General features: G+C 38.7%; 2 protein-coding genes across 3 annotated transcripts; one reads left to right on the forward strand and one right to left on the reverse strand.

The window, feature by feature from the left end:
• The first annotated feature begins 175 nt into the window (after positions 1-175).
• LOC103705540 (beta-amylase 2, chloroplastic-like) lies at positions 176-6,341 on the forward strand. 2 transcript variants are annotated; one of them, XM_008789281.4, is made up of 9 exons: positions 179-479; positions 575-652; positions 791-994; positions 1,185-1,379; positions 2,349-2,513; positions 2,784-3,044; positions 3,527-3,745; positions 4,729-4,948; positions 5,884-6,341. In XM_008789281.4, exons 1-9 carry the CDS (start codon positions 234-236, stop codon positions 5,910-5,912), a joined length of 1,617 nt encoding a protein of 538 aa, XP_008787503.2. In that variant the 5' UTR covers positions 179-233; the 3' UTR covers positions 5,913-6,341. The 2 variants fall into 2 exon arrangements, with proteins under 2 accessions (XP_008787505.2, XP_008787503.2); XM_008789283.4 differs by lacking the exon at positions 1,185-1,379 and having other exon boundaries at positions 176-479.
• Positions 6,342-7,001: 660 nt separating this feature from the next.
• LOC103705539 lies at positions 7,002-12,428 on the reverse strand. Its single transcript, XM_008789280.4, has 5 exons — positions 10,910-12,428; positions 9,702-9,760; positions 8,569-8,697; positions 7,675-7,810; positions 7,002-7,555 (listed from the first exon to the last, which is right to left on the reverse strand). Exons 1-5 carry the CDS (start codon positions 11,612-11,614, stop codon positions 7,235-7,237), a joined length of 1,350 nt encoding a protein of 449 aa, XP_008787502.3. The 5' UTR covers positions 11,615-12,428; the 3' UTR covers positions 7,002-7,234.
• Between the last annotated feature and the right edge of the window lie 1,002 nt (positions 12,429-13,430).

Here is a 13,430-nt window from a genome sequence, read left to right on the forward strand (position 1 = left end):
ACCACTTTATCTCGTAAAGCTGGCAGCTTGATGCAGATTCGATAACCTAAACGGTCGGACGGTTGCAGCGCGGGGTCCGTCCGTTAACAGGTGGCCACTTTTACTTTTTTTTCCCGCAGCCGCACGGAGATGCGTCGCTCCGTGACTCGAGTTCGCTTCTTGAAACAATACCTAGGCCTAGGGAGCTTAATCTCCAAATAATAATACTAATAATAATAACGGGGAAGCTCCAAATGGGCCTCTTCTCAGGGGCCGCCCCTCCGGCGACGCCGGCCTCCATGGCGCCAGCTCTGGCCCCGCCGCCCCTTCTGCGAGTCTACCCCGCCGGCCGACACCGAGCCAGGGGTTACCGCTCGGCCCGCCTCAACACTCTCTCCTCCGCTAATGGCCGGCGCCGCACGGCCTTGATGGCAGGAGGAGGCGCCAGAAAAGGCAACCAGATCACCGAGAATTCCCCCGTCGCCGGCGGCGACGAGCAGGTAGATTCATCTCAATGAATTACTCCTTTCCAACATTAGCATCACTCAATTATGTTTTATCACTAGATTCATAGATAGAATTTGGGTTTCGCCAGGTGATGGATGGACCTCCAAAGATTCCGGAGCGCGATTTTGCCGGCACTCCTTATGTTCCAGTCTATGTAATGCTACCCGTAAGTTGCTCGCTTCGTGACTTTCTCATTTTGGAAGATTATGTGACTTAAATTTAGAATTCGATTATCTTTTTTGTTTTAAGCTTTGAATTTTGGCTGTGAACCGAGTTTTTAGTGGTGTCTTTGATGGCATGGTAGCTTGGTGTCATCAATATGAAGTGCGAGGTGGTCGATCCCGAGGATCTCATGAAGCAGCTTAAGATATTGAAGTCTGTGAATGTTGACGGTGTTATGATTGATTGCTGGTGGGGAATAGTGGAGGCTCATGCGCCGCAGGAGTACAATTGGAATGGTTATAAGCAGCTTTTTCAGATGGTGCGGGAACTCAACCTCAAGCTGCAGGTGAGTTTTGCCGACAGGATGCCCAATTAGTTGATGAATTTTACTCTATTAATCAATTCGAAATGCGACATGCCGATAAAAAAAATGACATGTAAAATAGTTGGTCTCTATCATCTAACCTTACCTTTTCTCTTCATAAAAGTTCTGTTTAGATCTAATGGTGATATCTTTTTTATTTGGAAAATTTGAGGTGGTCATGTCTTTTCATGAATGTGGAGGTAATGTTGGTGATGATGTATATATTCCTCTGCCTCATTGGGTGAGAGAGATTGGCAGAAGCAATCCTGATATTTACTTCACGGATAGGGAAGGAAGGCGCAACCAAGAATGCCTTTCCTGGGGAATTGACAAGGAAAGAGTCTTACGAGGCCGAACAGCGGTTGAGGTACTGGTGTATCATATTTCATAGATGTGCTTGTATATGTTGTTTAGCTTAATTAGTAATATAAAATTCTAATGAGTATTTTAATCTAGGAATGCTGCAAAAGTTAGCAGACCATCATTTTTAGGAGTGTTTTCTATTGTTAATTCTTTGCTGGACTCCTGAAAGAAGAAGAGCAGCTCTTCCTATTTGTACTCTCTTTGTGAAAAATACTAAGCTCTTCCTATTTGTGCACTGTTTGTGGAAAAAATACTAAGCTCTTCGGGCCATGGTCAGGTTTGTAGTTTCCTTCCTAACTAAAATTAAGTGAAATGATAATTCTTTTTTTTAACCTCTCTATAAGAAGGGATTTTGCTGTAGAAAAAGTTTACGATAGAAAGTGTCTAACTTGAATCCTTCTAGTATTCATTCAACTAGTGTGAAGAAAAGGGATTTCTTGAAAACAAAGTTCGCCATCTCGGTACCGGATTCCATATCGGTGTCACATTAGCACAAGGATCCCATATCGGTGTCACATTAGCATAGTGATGGTACAATACGGTACAGAATTTTTTTGGCATACCAAGTATTGGTACGTCATCCGTACCAGATACCGGTATCGAACTGGTATAGTATGGTACACCCTATACCGTTTGGTTCGGACTGATACGGCATACCATGCTTGAAAATATAACATAATTCGTAAATGCCATTATCACTTGGTTCGCATTCCGGATGGAATTGCCAAAACAAAACAAGCTTACTGGTCACTACCAATATACCTTCAATCTAAAGTTTATTTCAGCAAAAAATAGGTCTGCAGACTGCAGTGTAACAAAAATCTTATCTTGTTTTTATCTGTTATTAGCATTTTGATCACTTCATATATTACTTGTCCTTAATTCATATCTCATAGTAAACCAAATATTTTTGGATTTATCTTATTTAGAGACGTGTCTCATTGTTATTTTAACTGTCATAAATTTCTTGTAGGTCTATTTTGACTACATGAGAAGTTTTCGAGTAGAATGTAATGAGTTTTTTGAGGATGGTATTATTGCTGAAATTGAAGTTGGGTTAGGGCCTTGCGGAGAGCTGCGGTACTCATCTTATCCAGCAAAGTATGGATGGAGGTATCCTGGCATTGGAGAATTCCAGGTGGCACTGTTTTTTTCACCTTCCTTGCTTTGAAATACTTGCTCCTCAGTACTATAAGTAATTTTAGAAAGTAGCCCCCTTTGACAGTCATATGGGACAGTGCCACCTTCTAGGCTGTGCCATTCCTATGTTTCTCTAACATATTTCTCATTAGATACTTCATTTGTTTTCTATATTTTGCTGTACTCTATCTCTCTCTGGTGTAAACTGATCATGAAGTAACTCAAATTTAACTTTATTGCGCTTTATATTAATAACAATATCTTTCAGTGCTACGATCAATACTTGTTAAAAAGTTTGAGAAAGGCAGCAGAAGCAAGGGGGCATTCTTCTTGGGCAAGAGGACCAGATAATGCAGGCTCTTATAATTCCAGGCCCCATGAAACTGGATTCTTTCGTGATGGAGGAGATTATGATAGTTATTATGGTAGATTCTTTCTTGGCTGGTACTCTCAAGTGTTGGTGGATCATGCTGACCGTGTACTATCTCTGGCCAACTTCGCCTTTGAAGGCATAAATATTGCTGCAAAGGTCAGTTTAGCATAGTTAAGTCATGCTCCACCTCATAGATTTTGCTAGTACTTCGGTCTTCAAGATGAACGGGGATGTAAAATGTGAGCAGTCACCTTTATAATGTTAGTTTGAATTCTTTGTGATAATTAAATGGGTCCTTGTAACAACTTAGTATCCAGTTCTGATAATTGGCTGCTTTCTCTAATTATGAAGCATCATGTGACTTTGAATTCTTAATTTCTTCAGTATTTTGAACCCTTTTCTTACGTATTAATCAACTTTGCCAATGAAGCCCATGTTTTCTAATTGTGTTTTTTTTTTTCAAAAAACAATCTATTATATTTTTTTAGGGCTTACATATATTTTTTGTTTCTCAATCCCAACGTGGAGACAGTTGGAGTTTTGTGACTTCATATTTGCAATTGTTTAAAGTGTACAACTTGGAAAATAACTTGTATTCTTCATTTCTTAGCTGCATGTTTCCTTTATTGCTGGAACAGATATCAGGTATCCATTGGTGGTATAAAACAGCCAGCCATGCTGCTGAATTGGCTGCTGGGTTTTATAACCCATGCAACCGTGATGGCTATGCTCCAATTGCAGCAATGTTAAGGAAGCATGATGCAGCATTGAACTTTACATGTGTTGAGTTGCGAACTTTGGATCAGCATGAGGACTTCCCAGAGGCTATGGCGGACCCAGAGGGTTTGGTCTGGCAGGTGCTGAGTTGCGATTCACTGGTTATAATTTTGTGGGTTGCCTTCATTATACATGTTCATGTTTGTAACTATTGCCCATGGACATGATTTGTGCTTCAGTTTGGCTCTTTTACATAAATATCTGTCCCTTGGTTATATTTTCTTTATTAAACATCACCCAATAGGAGCCTTTAACCACTTGCAACATAGCATCTACTATAACCAAACAAGACATGGTCTCTTTGTAGAGAATGCCATAATGTTGGTTTTTGCCTCTTTTTTATCTAATTATCTCTTGCCTGGTTGGTGCTTCAGCAAACAACAAGGTACTAGGTCTTTTTTGAAGCATCAGACTCTTCAGATGCTTGAACACTCATTGAGGTGGCCTGACATTTCTTTTACACTTTATTGTCAAACAATGCCAGATAAGCTTTGCATATCTACTCTTGATGGTTATGCTCAAAGTAGCTAGTCCTACATTATATTGAGGGTTCTAAGATTATTATAGAGCTGCAGGTGCTTGGTCCTGCTGTCATTCATGTCCATGTTTTTACATGAACTGTTATATTTTAATGTATTTGGTTCTTTTAGGTTTCCTGAATCTTGATGTTAGACATTGCCTTTTGGTTTCATAAGGCCAACCTGGTCAATTAATTGAGATAACTTCATATTGAATATGTTGTTGTTGTTTCTTTCATTATTTGCTAAATAAAGAACTATTGATTAACATATTTGTAATTTTTAACTATATGACGGTGATGGCTTTGTTGTTCCAAACGTGTAATCTCATTTTTAATGAGGGTCTGATGTACATTGGCTCCATTACATTAAAATCTCATCACATTGCGTACTAAGATATTGGATTCTATATCTATTTATTGGACAGTTAAAGGGTAATTTTTTTTTGTCAAAATCCTGATGTGCATATGTATATCATCTATGTTGCATACTGTTTGTTAGATAAATGCCTGCAAATTTTCAAATGAATATAATACCATTTTCAGGTGTTAAATGCTGCATGGGATGTTTGTATACCAGTGGCTAGTGAAAATGCTCTTCCCTGCTATGATAGAGATGGCTACAACAAGATTTTGGAAAATGCCAAGCCATTGAATGATCCAGATGGAAGACATTTGTCAGCATTCACCTACCTCAGACTTAGCTCTGTCCTTCTGGAGAGAGACAACTTTTTAGAGTTTGAGCGCTTTGTCAAGCGAATGCATGGTAAGATTGACTTCCCTTTCTTCATTTTATCTCTTAAGAATCTGTCAGTGCACGTTTATATTTCTGAGGAAAAATATATCACAAAACATATCCATATGCATTATTAAGTAGAACCCCAGGAACCAAAATTTTTGGGGAGCATATGATGGTCACTCTGAGAACAGGAGAAAAGAAAGGCCTTGTAATTGCTATATAGCGCCACATAACATATTTCTCTGCTCTATGTGAAATGGTACCATGAAAACGTCAGCGCCACCAAACACATATGACACTTCATGCTGTTACCAGGAATGTTAGGTTCGGTTCGGGTATTAGTTTTTCTGATAGCAACTAGACAAACAGAGCTTTTTTACACAACACTGTAACTATGTGATCTGAGGAAACTTTTTTTTGGCTATGAGCTCCTAAGAGTAGTAAAACATAAACAAAAGCCCCTTGGTGTACTGCTAAAGTGCACCTTCAGCTCAATTAGATATCGGGTGAGAATGATGGTTATTGAACATACAGTTTGATACACACTTTTGCAACATTGATGTTTTCTTTTCATGTAAGAGGCAATGATTACATTGGGTGTCATGTCATCCAGTATATTAGCGATGGCTGTCAAAAGAGGGCAAATTCTGTCCAATAAAAGCACCAGTCATGTTCATATCAGTTGGAACTTTCTACATGTTTGTGCATAATAAAGAGAAGACTGATGGTTGGTTTTGTTTCTTTTATCTGTTTTCAAAATTGGACTAGCTGGATCCAGGGAACAAATTGTATGATTGAGACTTGGATCGTCCTAGTCTTGAGATGGAATCTAAAGGACACTTACGAATATTTTATAAATATGCCACAGGAAAAGCTATTAATGAGTTAATGAATTTTTTTTATCCCTAAATTGTCAATTTGTTCAGATTTGTTGCATAACTTTCATCGCATTTCTTTTGCAGGTGAAGGGGTTCTTGATCTTCATTTGTAAATGAAAAGATGGAATCCTACTTTATTAACGACAGCTTCAACCTGAAAGGAATGTGTGAAAAGGATTATTCTTCACTGATAACCTTGAGGGGGCTTCTTCCCTATTTGTAAAGGAAAATCATAAAAATGATAGCATACCTGAGATTTAACCTACTTGTAGCTGCCTTTTGTTCTTTGAGGAAGGAGATCAGGTTGTCTGGCTTGTTTGAAATTATCTGGCTCCTCTTATTGTGAAAGTTGAGCTAATCCTGTTCATTAATTTTATTAGCGTATGCAAATTGCATTAAGCAACTGTCCTTTGGAAGCCAATTTGAAAGGACCATTCCTTAATCAGGTCATTATCATTTTTATCCAGTGATAAACATATCAGTGAGATGATCCTTGTATTCCAGCCACAGTTAATCTAAAGATGGTCAAATTTATCTGGTCTTGCTTTGCCTCTAAAGATGGTCCACTGGATTGAGAATCTTTTCTTGGTCAACTTGTATGTATAAGGTGGTTGCTAATCCTGGAAGTCACTCTCCTTTTTTTTTTTTCCTTTTTTTCCTGAAGTCGGTCAGGCACATAATAAACTAAACTGAATTGCAATTTTATTTCTCCTATTAGAACATAAACAGCAATCTTATCAAACCTGGACCCCTCTCAAAAAATAACACCATGTCTGATAATTCTGTATTACAGATTTTTACTATACTTGGCCATTCCTTACTGGTCAGGCTATGACTAATGGATGCAAACGGTTATAGTGATGACCGGCTGTAAGAGGTGGAAAATTGAGGTTGACAACAAGTGACCGCAAAGAAGATCAAGCTATAAAATATGAACTTGATTTAATCTATATAGTCCTTAGTAATTTAATGCTATTTTGCCTACCTAAAAGACTACAAGGCTTGTCAGCTTAAGGCATCCAATGCCCTCTATGGTCCTTTGTGGACCATGATATCATGATGAGATTGCTCAGAGAGTTGCAAGGGCAATCCTGCACAGGCCACCAAGTATCCATTAGACGGGGAAAAAAGAGGCTATGTGAAGGAATTAATTAAACATGCAGTGATGGAAAAAACCTAAGATACAAGGAAACAGCTCAAGGTAACAGGAAACATCATATGATATCCAGCAATTCTCTTGACATATGATAATAGCAATAATCACAAACTTTCAGTTTCTATGTCTAGGACAGAGTGTGGGATATACGAAGATTGGATGCCGATATTATGTTGTTGACAGAAACTACATTCCCACAATAGATTCAATCACATAGCAACAACAACAATCAATTGGAAGAAAAGGCAACAAGATTAATGAACAGCAAAAAATATGACATTAAGATGCATCTATGATGGTTGACCTCCGTAGGACCATATGCCCGGACTCACTCTTTTCAAATACTCGCTCGATCAGCTCATCCCAACTCATTTTCTGCTTGGAGTCTGACGAAGTTGTGGGAGAACCCTCCCATGTTCCAGTAGAGTTCTCATCAAATGTACCATAAGCTGATGGCGAATGTGCGTCCGGAATGGACAACGTCACAGCCCTCCGGAGTGCTGCCTTGTGCTCCTCGCTGTGCTCTCGTGCAAGTGTCTCTTTTCTCTCCATCCTTTGCTTGGGAGGGATTTCCATCGTTTTTTCCTTCTCTAGCATCAGCTGCATTAACAAATATAATTATTTTGGTTGTTCATTGATTCATAAGAAATAGTCAAAAATGCCCCAGAAACTTTAAAAAATCTAAGATCAGAAGAGCTGAGAACGAGGTCAGAGTTTACGTCTAAAGCCCTCTGGGCTTCTTTCTGAATCCAAAGTATCGCATGATCAGAAGTGGCATTGCACGAAAGAACAATGTGCTCGAATCTTCCATCAACTGGCACTGCTGTTCTAACAACTGGAGGATATCTTCCCCACCTGTTGCAAATCATCAATATGACAAACTCTGTCAAGAAGCTGAAAAGCTAAGGCCTGTGGAGAGTGTCAACCCTTTTAATATATGGAAGAATAACAACAAAAACTAATTATTATGCTCTCTTTGTCCCTCTTACAGAGCATTATAAATAAGCAGTGAGAAGCTAGAGTACTATTAGTGTATAAAACTATAAATAGTTAAGTTGCTATTCTGTAGGAGGCACGCACAAAGTATTGATCTATTCACTTTACAAACAGCATGGATCAATTGATGGCTGATGTTCAAGATGACATTATGATAATTCACAACAAGAGAATCATATATATTGAACCGAATCTTCCATTTATCATCACAGAAAATAGGTGTGCTACTGCATGGGGCTAATGCAAAGAGAAGAAGCTATGAAGGAAATTAGAAAGAAAATAAAGAGAAATAAGCATATAGATATAATAACACAGGCAAGCTTTGTTGAACACTTGATAATTTATATCCCTCAATGTCATGGTCACCTTGTATATTATATGATGGAAAGTTTTGAAAATAACTGTTTGAAGTTTGAACTCAACCATTAAAAAAGAACTGTATGAAATGCATTTTGGAAATGACCCTTGAAGCGGAGAAGGTAGGAAAAAGTTAGTGCTTTGTTGAAATTTCACTAATTATCAAGAGAAGTTAAGCATCTTTCTCTTGTTGTTCATACTGATGTAAGTCTGCAAGCTCAATTTTAAGGCAAGCAGATGAGCAAGTCTTAGAACCTTACCTGCACAGTTTTCTCTCAACAATGTGATACAGTCGACCTGGTGCATAGAGCCTCCTTGGATCTCTTAACATGGCCTCTTCTGGTATGCATGTGTCTCTCATGCATCTTGCGCATAGTAGGCATGGCAAACTGTCCAAAACAGTACATATCAACACCTCTAAAACAGATTTGACTTCATGAATTGAAAGACAAAATCACATGCAAACCATACAGTCTAAAACAGCTTTATGTAACAGAACACTTTCAGAAAAGCTAAATAAGCACAACCAAAATCAGCCATGCGGTCAATAATTAATTCTCTTAGTACATCCATTCTCCTACATAACTACAGCTGTTTGAGCACTGCCAGTGATGCCTTAGAAATCAGTTCCACTTCACTTTAAGAGTGGTTGTTTTAACCACCATGTGCCCTCAATGCTTGTGAAACACTCCTACAAGTTTTCAGCTATTAATAACAACTCATCCATTAATTAGATCTTAAGTGAGCTACTCAATTTAAAATTGGACACATGTGACATGTGCTAGTCTATAAATGTTTGTGAAACACTCCCATCTATCAAAACTGCCTTACATATTTTCAGCTATTAATACCAACCCATCCTTAATTAAATCTTCAACCAGGCTACTCAATTTAAAATTGGACGCATGTGACGTGCCAATCTTTAGAATAAGACATTACACATGCTCCTGTGCTTATGGACAAAAGAGGAAACTAGGCTTTTTTGTTGTGATTGAACCAATGGTTTAAATCCATCTAATTTGAGTATGATAATGAAATTAGGATTTCTCAAAGATATAAGTATGATAATGAAATACACAATAATTTTACAAGCTCGAAACACCAGACTAACAATAACATTTACAAAATTTTGTGCCACTGAAAGTGAAATCTTATGTGAGCATCACATCAAACTTCATGATAGAATGTCTGTCATATAACTGTTTTGTGCATTATTAACATTTCTGTTTCCAGAACAAAAGACAAAATAATAGATGTCCTTCCTACATAGAATATGTCTGGTGCCTAATTTCTAATGACTGTAAGTATGCTATTCCTTCTTGGATAATAAATGTGCTCCACATAAAATCAGCAACTAAAAAGACAGTTCAAAAGGAAATGGTCCTTATTTTACCAGAAAAGTGATTTGAAAATGTCTTCCAAAGGAGTCGCTGTTCGAGGTAAGAAATCATCCTGGCATCCAGATATTTGTTATCAGCAATACACAGAAGTCATTGCATAACTCTTACTCTTCTTGCTAAAACAAAAGGCATGGCAAATAGAAACTCACTCAGCTTATCATGAATAAGAAATTAGAATCACAAAATTAAGGAGGGTGACAAGGAACTAGATCAATTATCGATATGAAACTAATTTCCAACATCATTCATCATAACTGGTAACCAAAGCAAGAGAACAAATAACAAAATTGGGAAAAAGAAATCATTTGATGCACAATGGCACTTAGCCCTACCTTAAATAAGTTCACAATAATAGAAAGAATTTACTTGAACTCTTAAACTCAGCAGATCATATTTTCCTATGAGAACCAAAATTGGTCATGAGATTCAGAGCAACTAAACAAAGATGTCTGACTAAAAGCTAGTGTAACAGTTCTTTTGATCAAAACTTTCACCATTATGATAACTATGCAATATCCAAAATATGTCTAATGATATACCAAACTAGTAAAACACCCAACCATATGTTCACTACCATCCAATCTTGACATGAGAATATTTCAAATTTCAACTCCCACAAAAAAATGGGCATTAGGTATAACATGAAATATGTTAAAAATTCCACCTAACAGATACAGAGTTGAAAATGAAATCCAAGCAAATGCGACAAAGTCATCACCATGACACCCAAATCCAAATGGATGCATAAGATGCCACTGCAAAAAAAAATTCGAATCAAAAGGCGAAAGAAGAAAAGGAAGCATGTAATCTGTCCAGATAAAGAATGACCTTCAAAAGCATGAATATGTTGGGATTTCAATGTCAGAAAGAATATTAATCATAATAGGGTAAGAGGAATATAGTTTAACATGAAAGTTTCCAAATGACAAGCATAATGCAGGTTCAGTACGCTTTTAAGGCCGGGACTCGATATATGTTTCAAGAGAACCAAGTTGGGACATGCAAACATGAAATTGAATACCATGATATCTACCAGTCCATAAACACCGCAAACTTGAGGTGCTTTTTTTTTTTTTTTGTGCTTAAAGTGCAATGCTGTTCGATCACAGCAAGTCTATAGCTATGTCTCAGAGCTTATAGTTTGTACCTAAAATATACAAAACAAACTGAAACCATAAATAGAGGGATGAAGAAATCTTGCCTGAAGCACAACTGAATTGATCACATCCGCATATCTCACAGCCAAATTAAGCGACATACACCTCGCGGGTGCAATCGCATAACACCTAATCCTCTTTCTCTCCACATTCCCCAACTTGTCTCTATTTTGCACCACCACCATAGCCAGCATTGCTGCCACACCAGACCCCAAAGAATGCCCAGCAAAAGTCAGAGTATAACTCGGATACTTCTCCATCAATTCCTTCAGTATATCACATTCGGAATCCAAGACCCAACCAGCGGCCCTGAGGAGCCCATTATGAACATACCCACCATCAAATTTCCTCTTCCCAAGCCTGTTATCCAATAGCACAGCATAATCACTCTCCCTAGCCATGTTGAGGCCTCTGATGGCGAGGACTATATCCTCATGGTCATGATCAAGGTAGATCAAGTAAGGAGGCACGCGGCCGCGGGTGTCCCTGTACATCTTGCGGCGGACGACCCATTGAGGATTCATCCCATATCCTCCTGGTGGGGCATACAGTGGGTGCTCGAGATCATCTTCATAGACCGCAAGGATGTAGCGGCAGAGGCGGGGCGTGGGCTCGAATTCGTCGCCCGAAGCCAGGCCCCAGGTCTCGCTCTCATGGCCGGAGGTGCGGAGGCATCGCTTCCAGGCCCAGCGGGCGCAGGCCAGGCAGCAGACGCACTCGAGGAGGGGGACGCCGCAGATGATCGACATGGGCGGGAGAGGGGGCGGGGGCTTAGCAGCTCAGCATTGCAGAAGGAACAAGGGAGTTATTGATAAAATTCAGTGGATAAAAGTGGGCGGCGTCGGGAGCACCTTTCGAAATGGTATCTTGACAAAGATGGGAGTTTGAGCAGTAGGCCTTCTGAAGGGGCCTTTCGCAGAGGGTTTCTGATGTGGGGGATATGGCCTTGGATGAATCGAATCCGATTCAAGACAAAGAGAGATGGGGTTTTGAACGATTTGGAGTTGCTAAGTACTCCAAACTGATTGAACTGGAGAGATTTTATAGAGATACAAATCAATACAGATCGAGGGACTGAAGAATTCTTTGAATAAGAAATTGGAGAGAGATCTAATCTGGGCACTCTTGAAAGGGAAGTTATATGAAGATATTGGAAGCTACAAGTGTTTTGAGTTGACGATAGTGGTGGTTTAGAATGCAAGAGACCCTAATGAACAAAAAAGATTCAAACTTTTGGGAGGTTTTCGGTGAAAAGATCGGAATTTTTCGACAGAAACAACATAGGAGACCAACGACAAGTTCTGAAAAACTCCAGCATCTGTAAAGAAGAGAATCCGCTGACCGAATATTAAGAAATCATATTACGATCTGAAGAGAAAGCAGCTTTTCCATTTCTCATTTCTTGGGAAATGAAATCTACAATAATATAAAACAGAGTTGGTAGGAAAACTGAGAAAATTAAAAAAAACAAATTGTGAGAGAAGAGAGCGGAGGGATCTAATCGCAAGTCAAAAGCATCATGGAGAGAGATGCCGAAACAGTTATTTTATACGCCCGCCAGGGTTCCCAGGTTTTGGAAGTGGTTTTTTGATAGGGGCAGTTTCGTTATTCTGTGGTATCGGGAAGGTCATCCTAGTATTCAACCATACTGACTTTAGTCCTATTATTGGTCTGCTTGTTTTTACTTCATGCAGAGCTGATCCAAACACTTTTATGATAGTTGATGAGCTCAAAATCTCATACCAAGCTGCATTTGGTGGCTAATGGTGAGCAGAAATTTGGGATAATTTGGACCAAAGGCCTAAGACTAATCAATCTCCTATGCATGTCCCTCCAATCATTTTTTTTTTCTAATTGGAGAAAAAAAGTTATCGAATCCTATGGTGCTACGTGATTTAATGAATGGTCGCCCACTAACCAAATGTGATTCCATGATTCTTCCTATAGGATCATGAATTGTTGCCATAAATTTCTCTTATCTCGAATTGAAGAAGAAATCACTCGTCGATCTAAGTCAATTAATCGCATGAATGGTGGTAGATTGCTCGACGAATCTTTAGACGGATTTTCGAGACTTCTCCTCTCTCTCTCTATAGACTATATGTATGAGTTATTCATCTTTGCCCTAAACCTAGGGCTTCTTCCTTCTTTTAGAGCTATGGCTTTTGCCTCTTTTTTTGTTTTTTGGGATAAAAAGGAATATAGCTTTCTCCAGGAGTCGATGTATGTCCCGTCGAGAATTAGGGTTTTTTTTTTCTAGTTAAGATGAGTGGCCTCAATAAATATAGTTTCTTTTGGTTTCTGGTTGTGTATTTTGCTGCAATGAATCCTAATGTGGAAGATGGATGATTGGGGGTTGAGAGCTCCCATGTGATGCCCCTCGAAAATTGCAAAGGATTTCTGATCAAAAACTTTTGGACCTCCAAAGCTCTTCTCCCTACAAAATTTGCTAATTTTGAGAAGCCGCATCCATTTTGAAGAGGTGGTTCCTTACAAATTAAGGATGGATTTATTTATTTAAACAATGGGTTGATGAAAAAAGTTATTTCATTAAAAGTTTTAGAC

The sequence above is a fragment of the Phoenix dactylifera genome, chromosome 17, assembly GCF_009389715.1.
Source record: "Phoenix dactylifera cultivar Barhee BC4 chromosome 17, palm_55x_up_171113_PBpolish2nd_filt_p, whole genome shotgun sequence".
Taxonomy (NCBI): domain Eukaryota; kingdom Viridiplantae; phylum Streptophyta; class Magnoliopsida; order Arecales; family Arecaceae; genus Phoenix; species Phoenix dactylifera.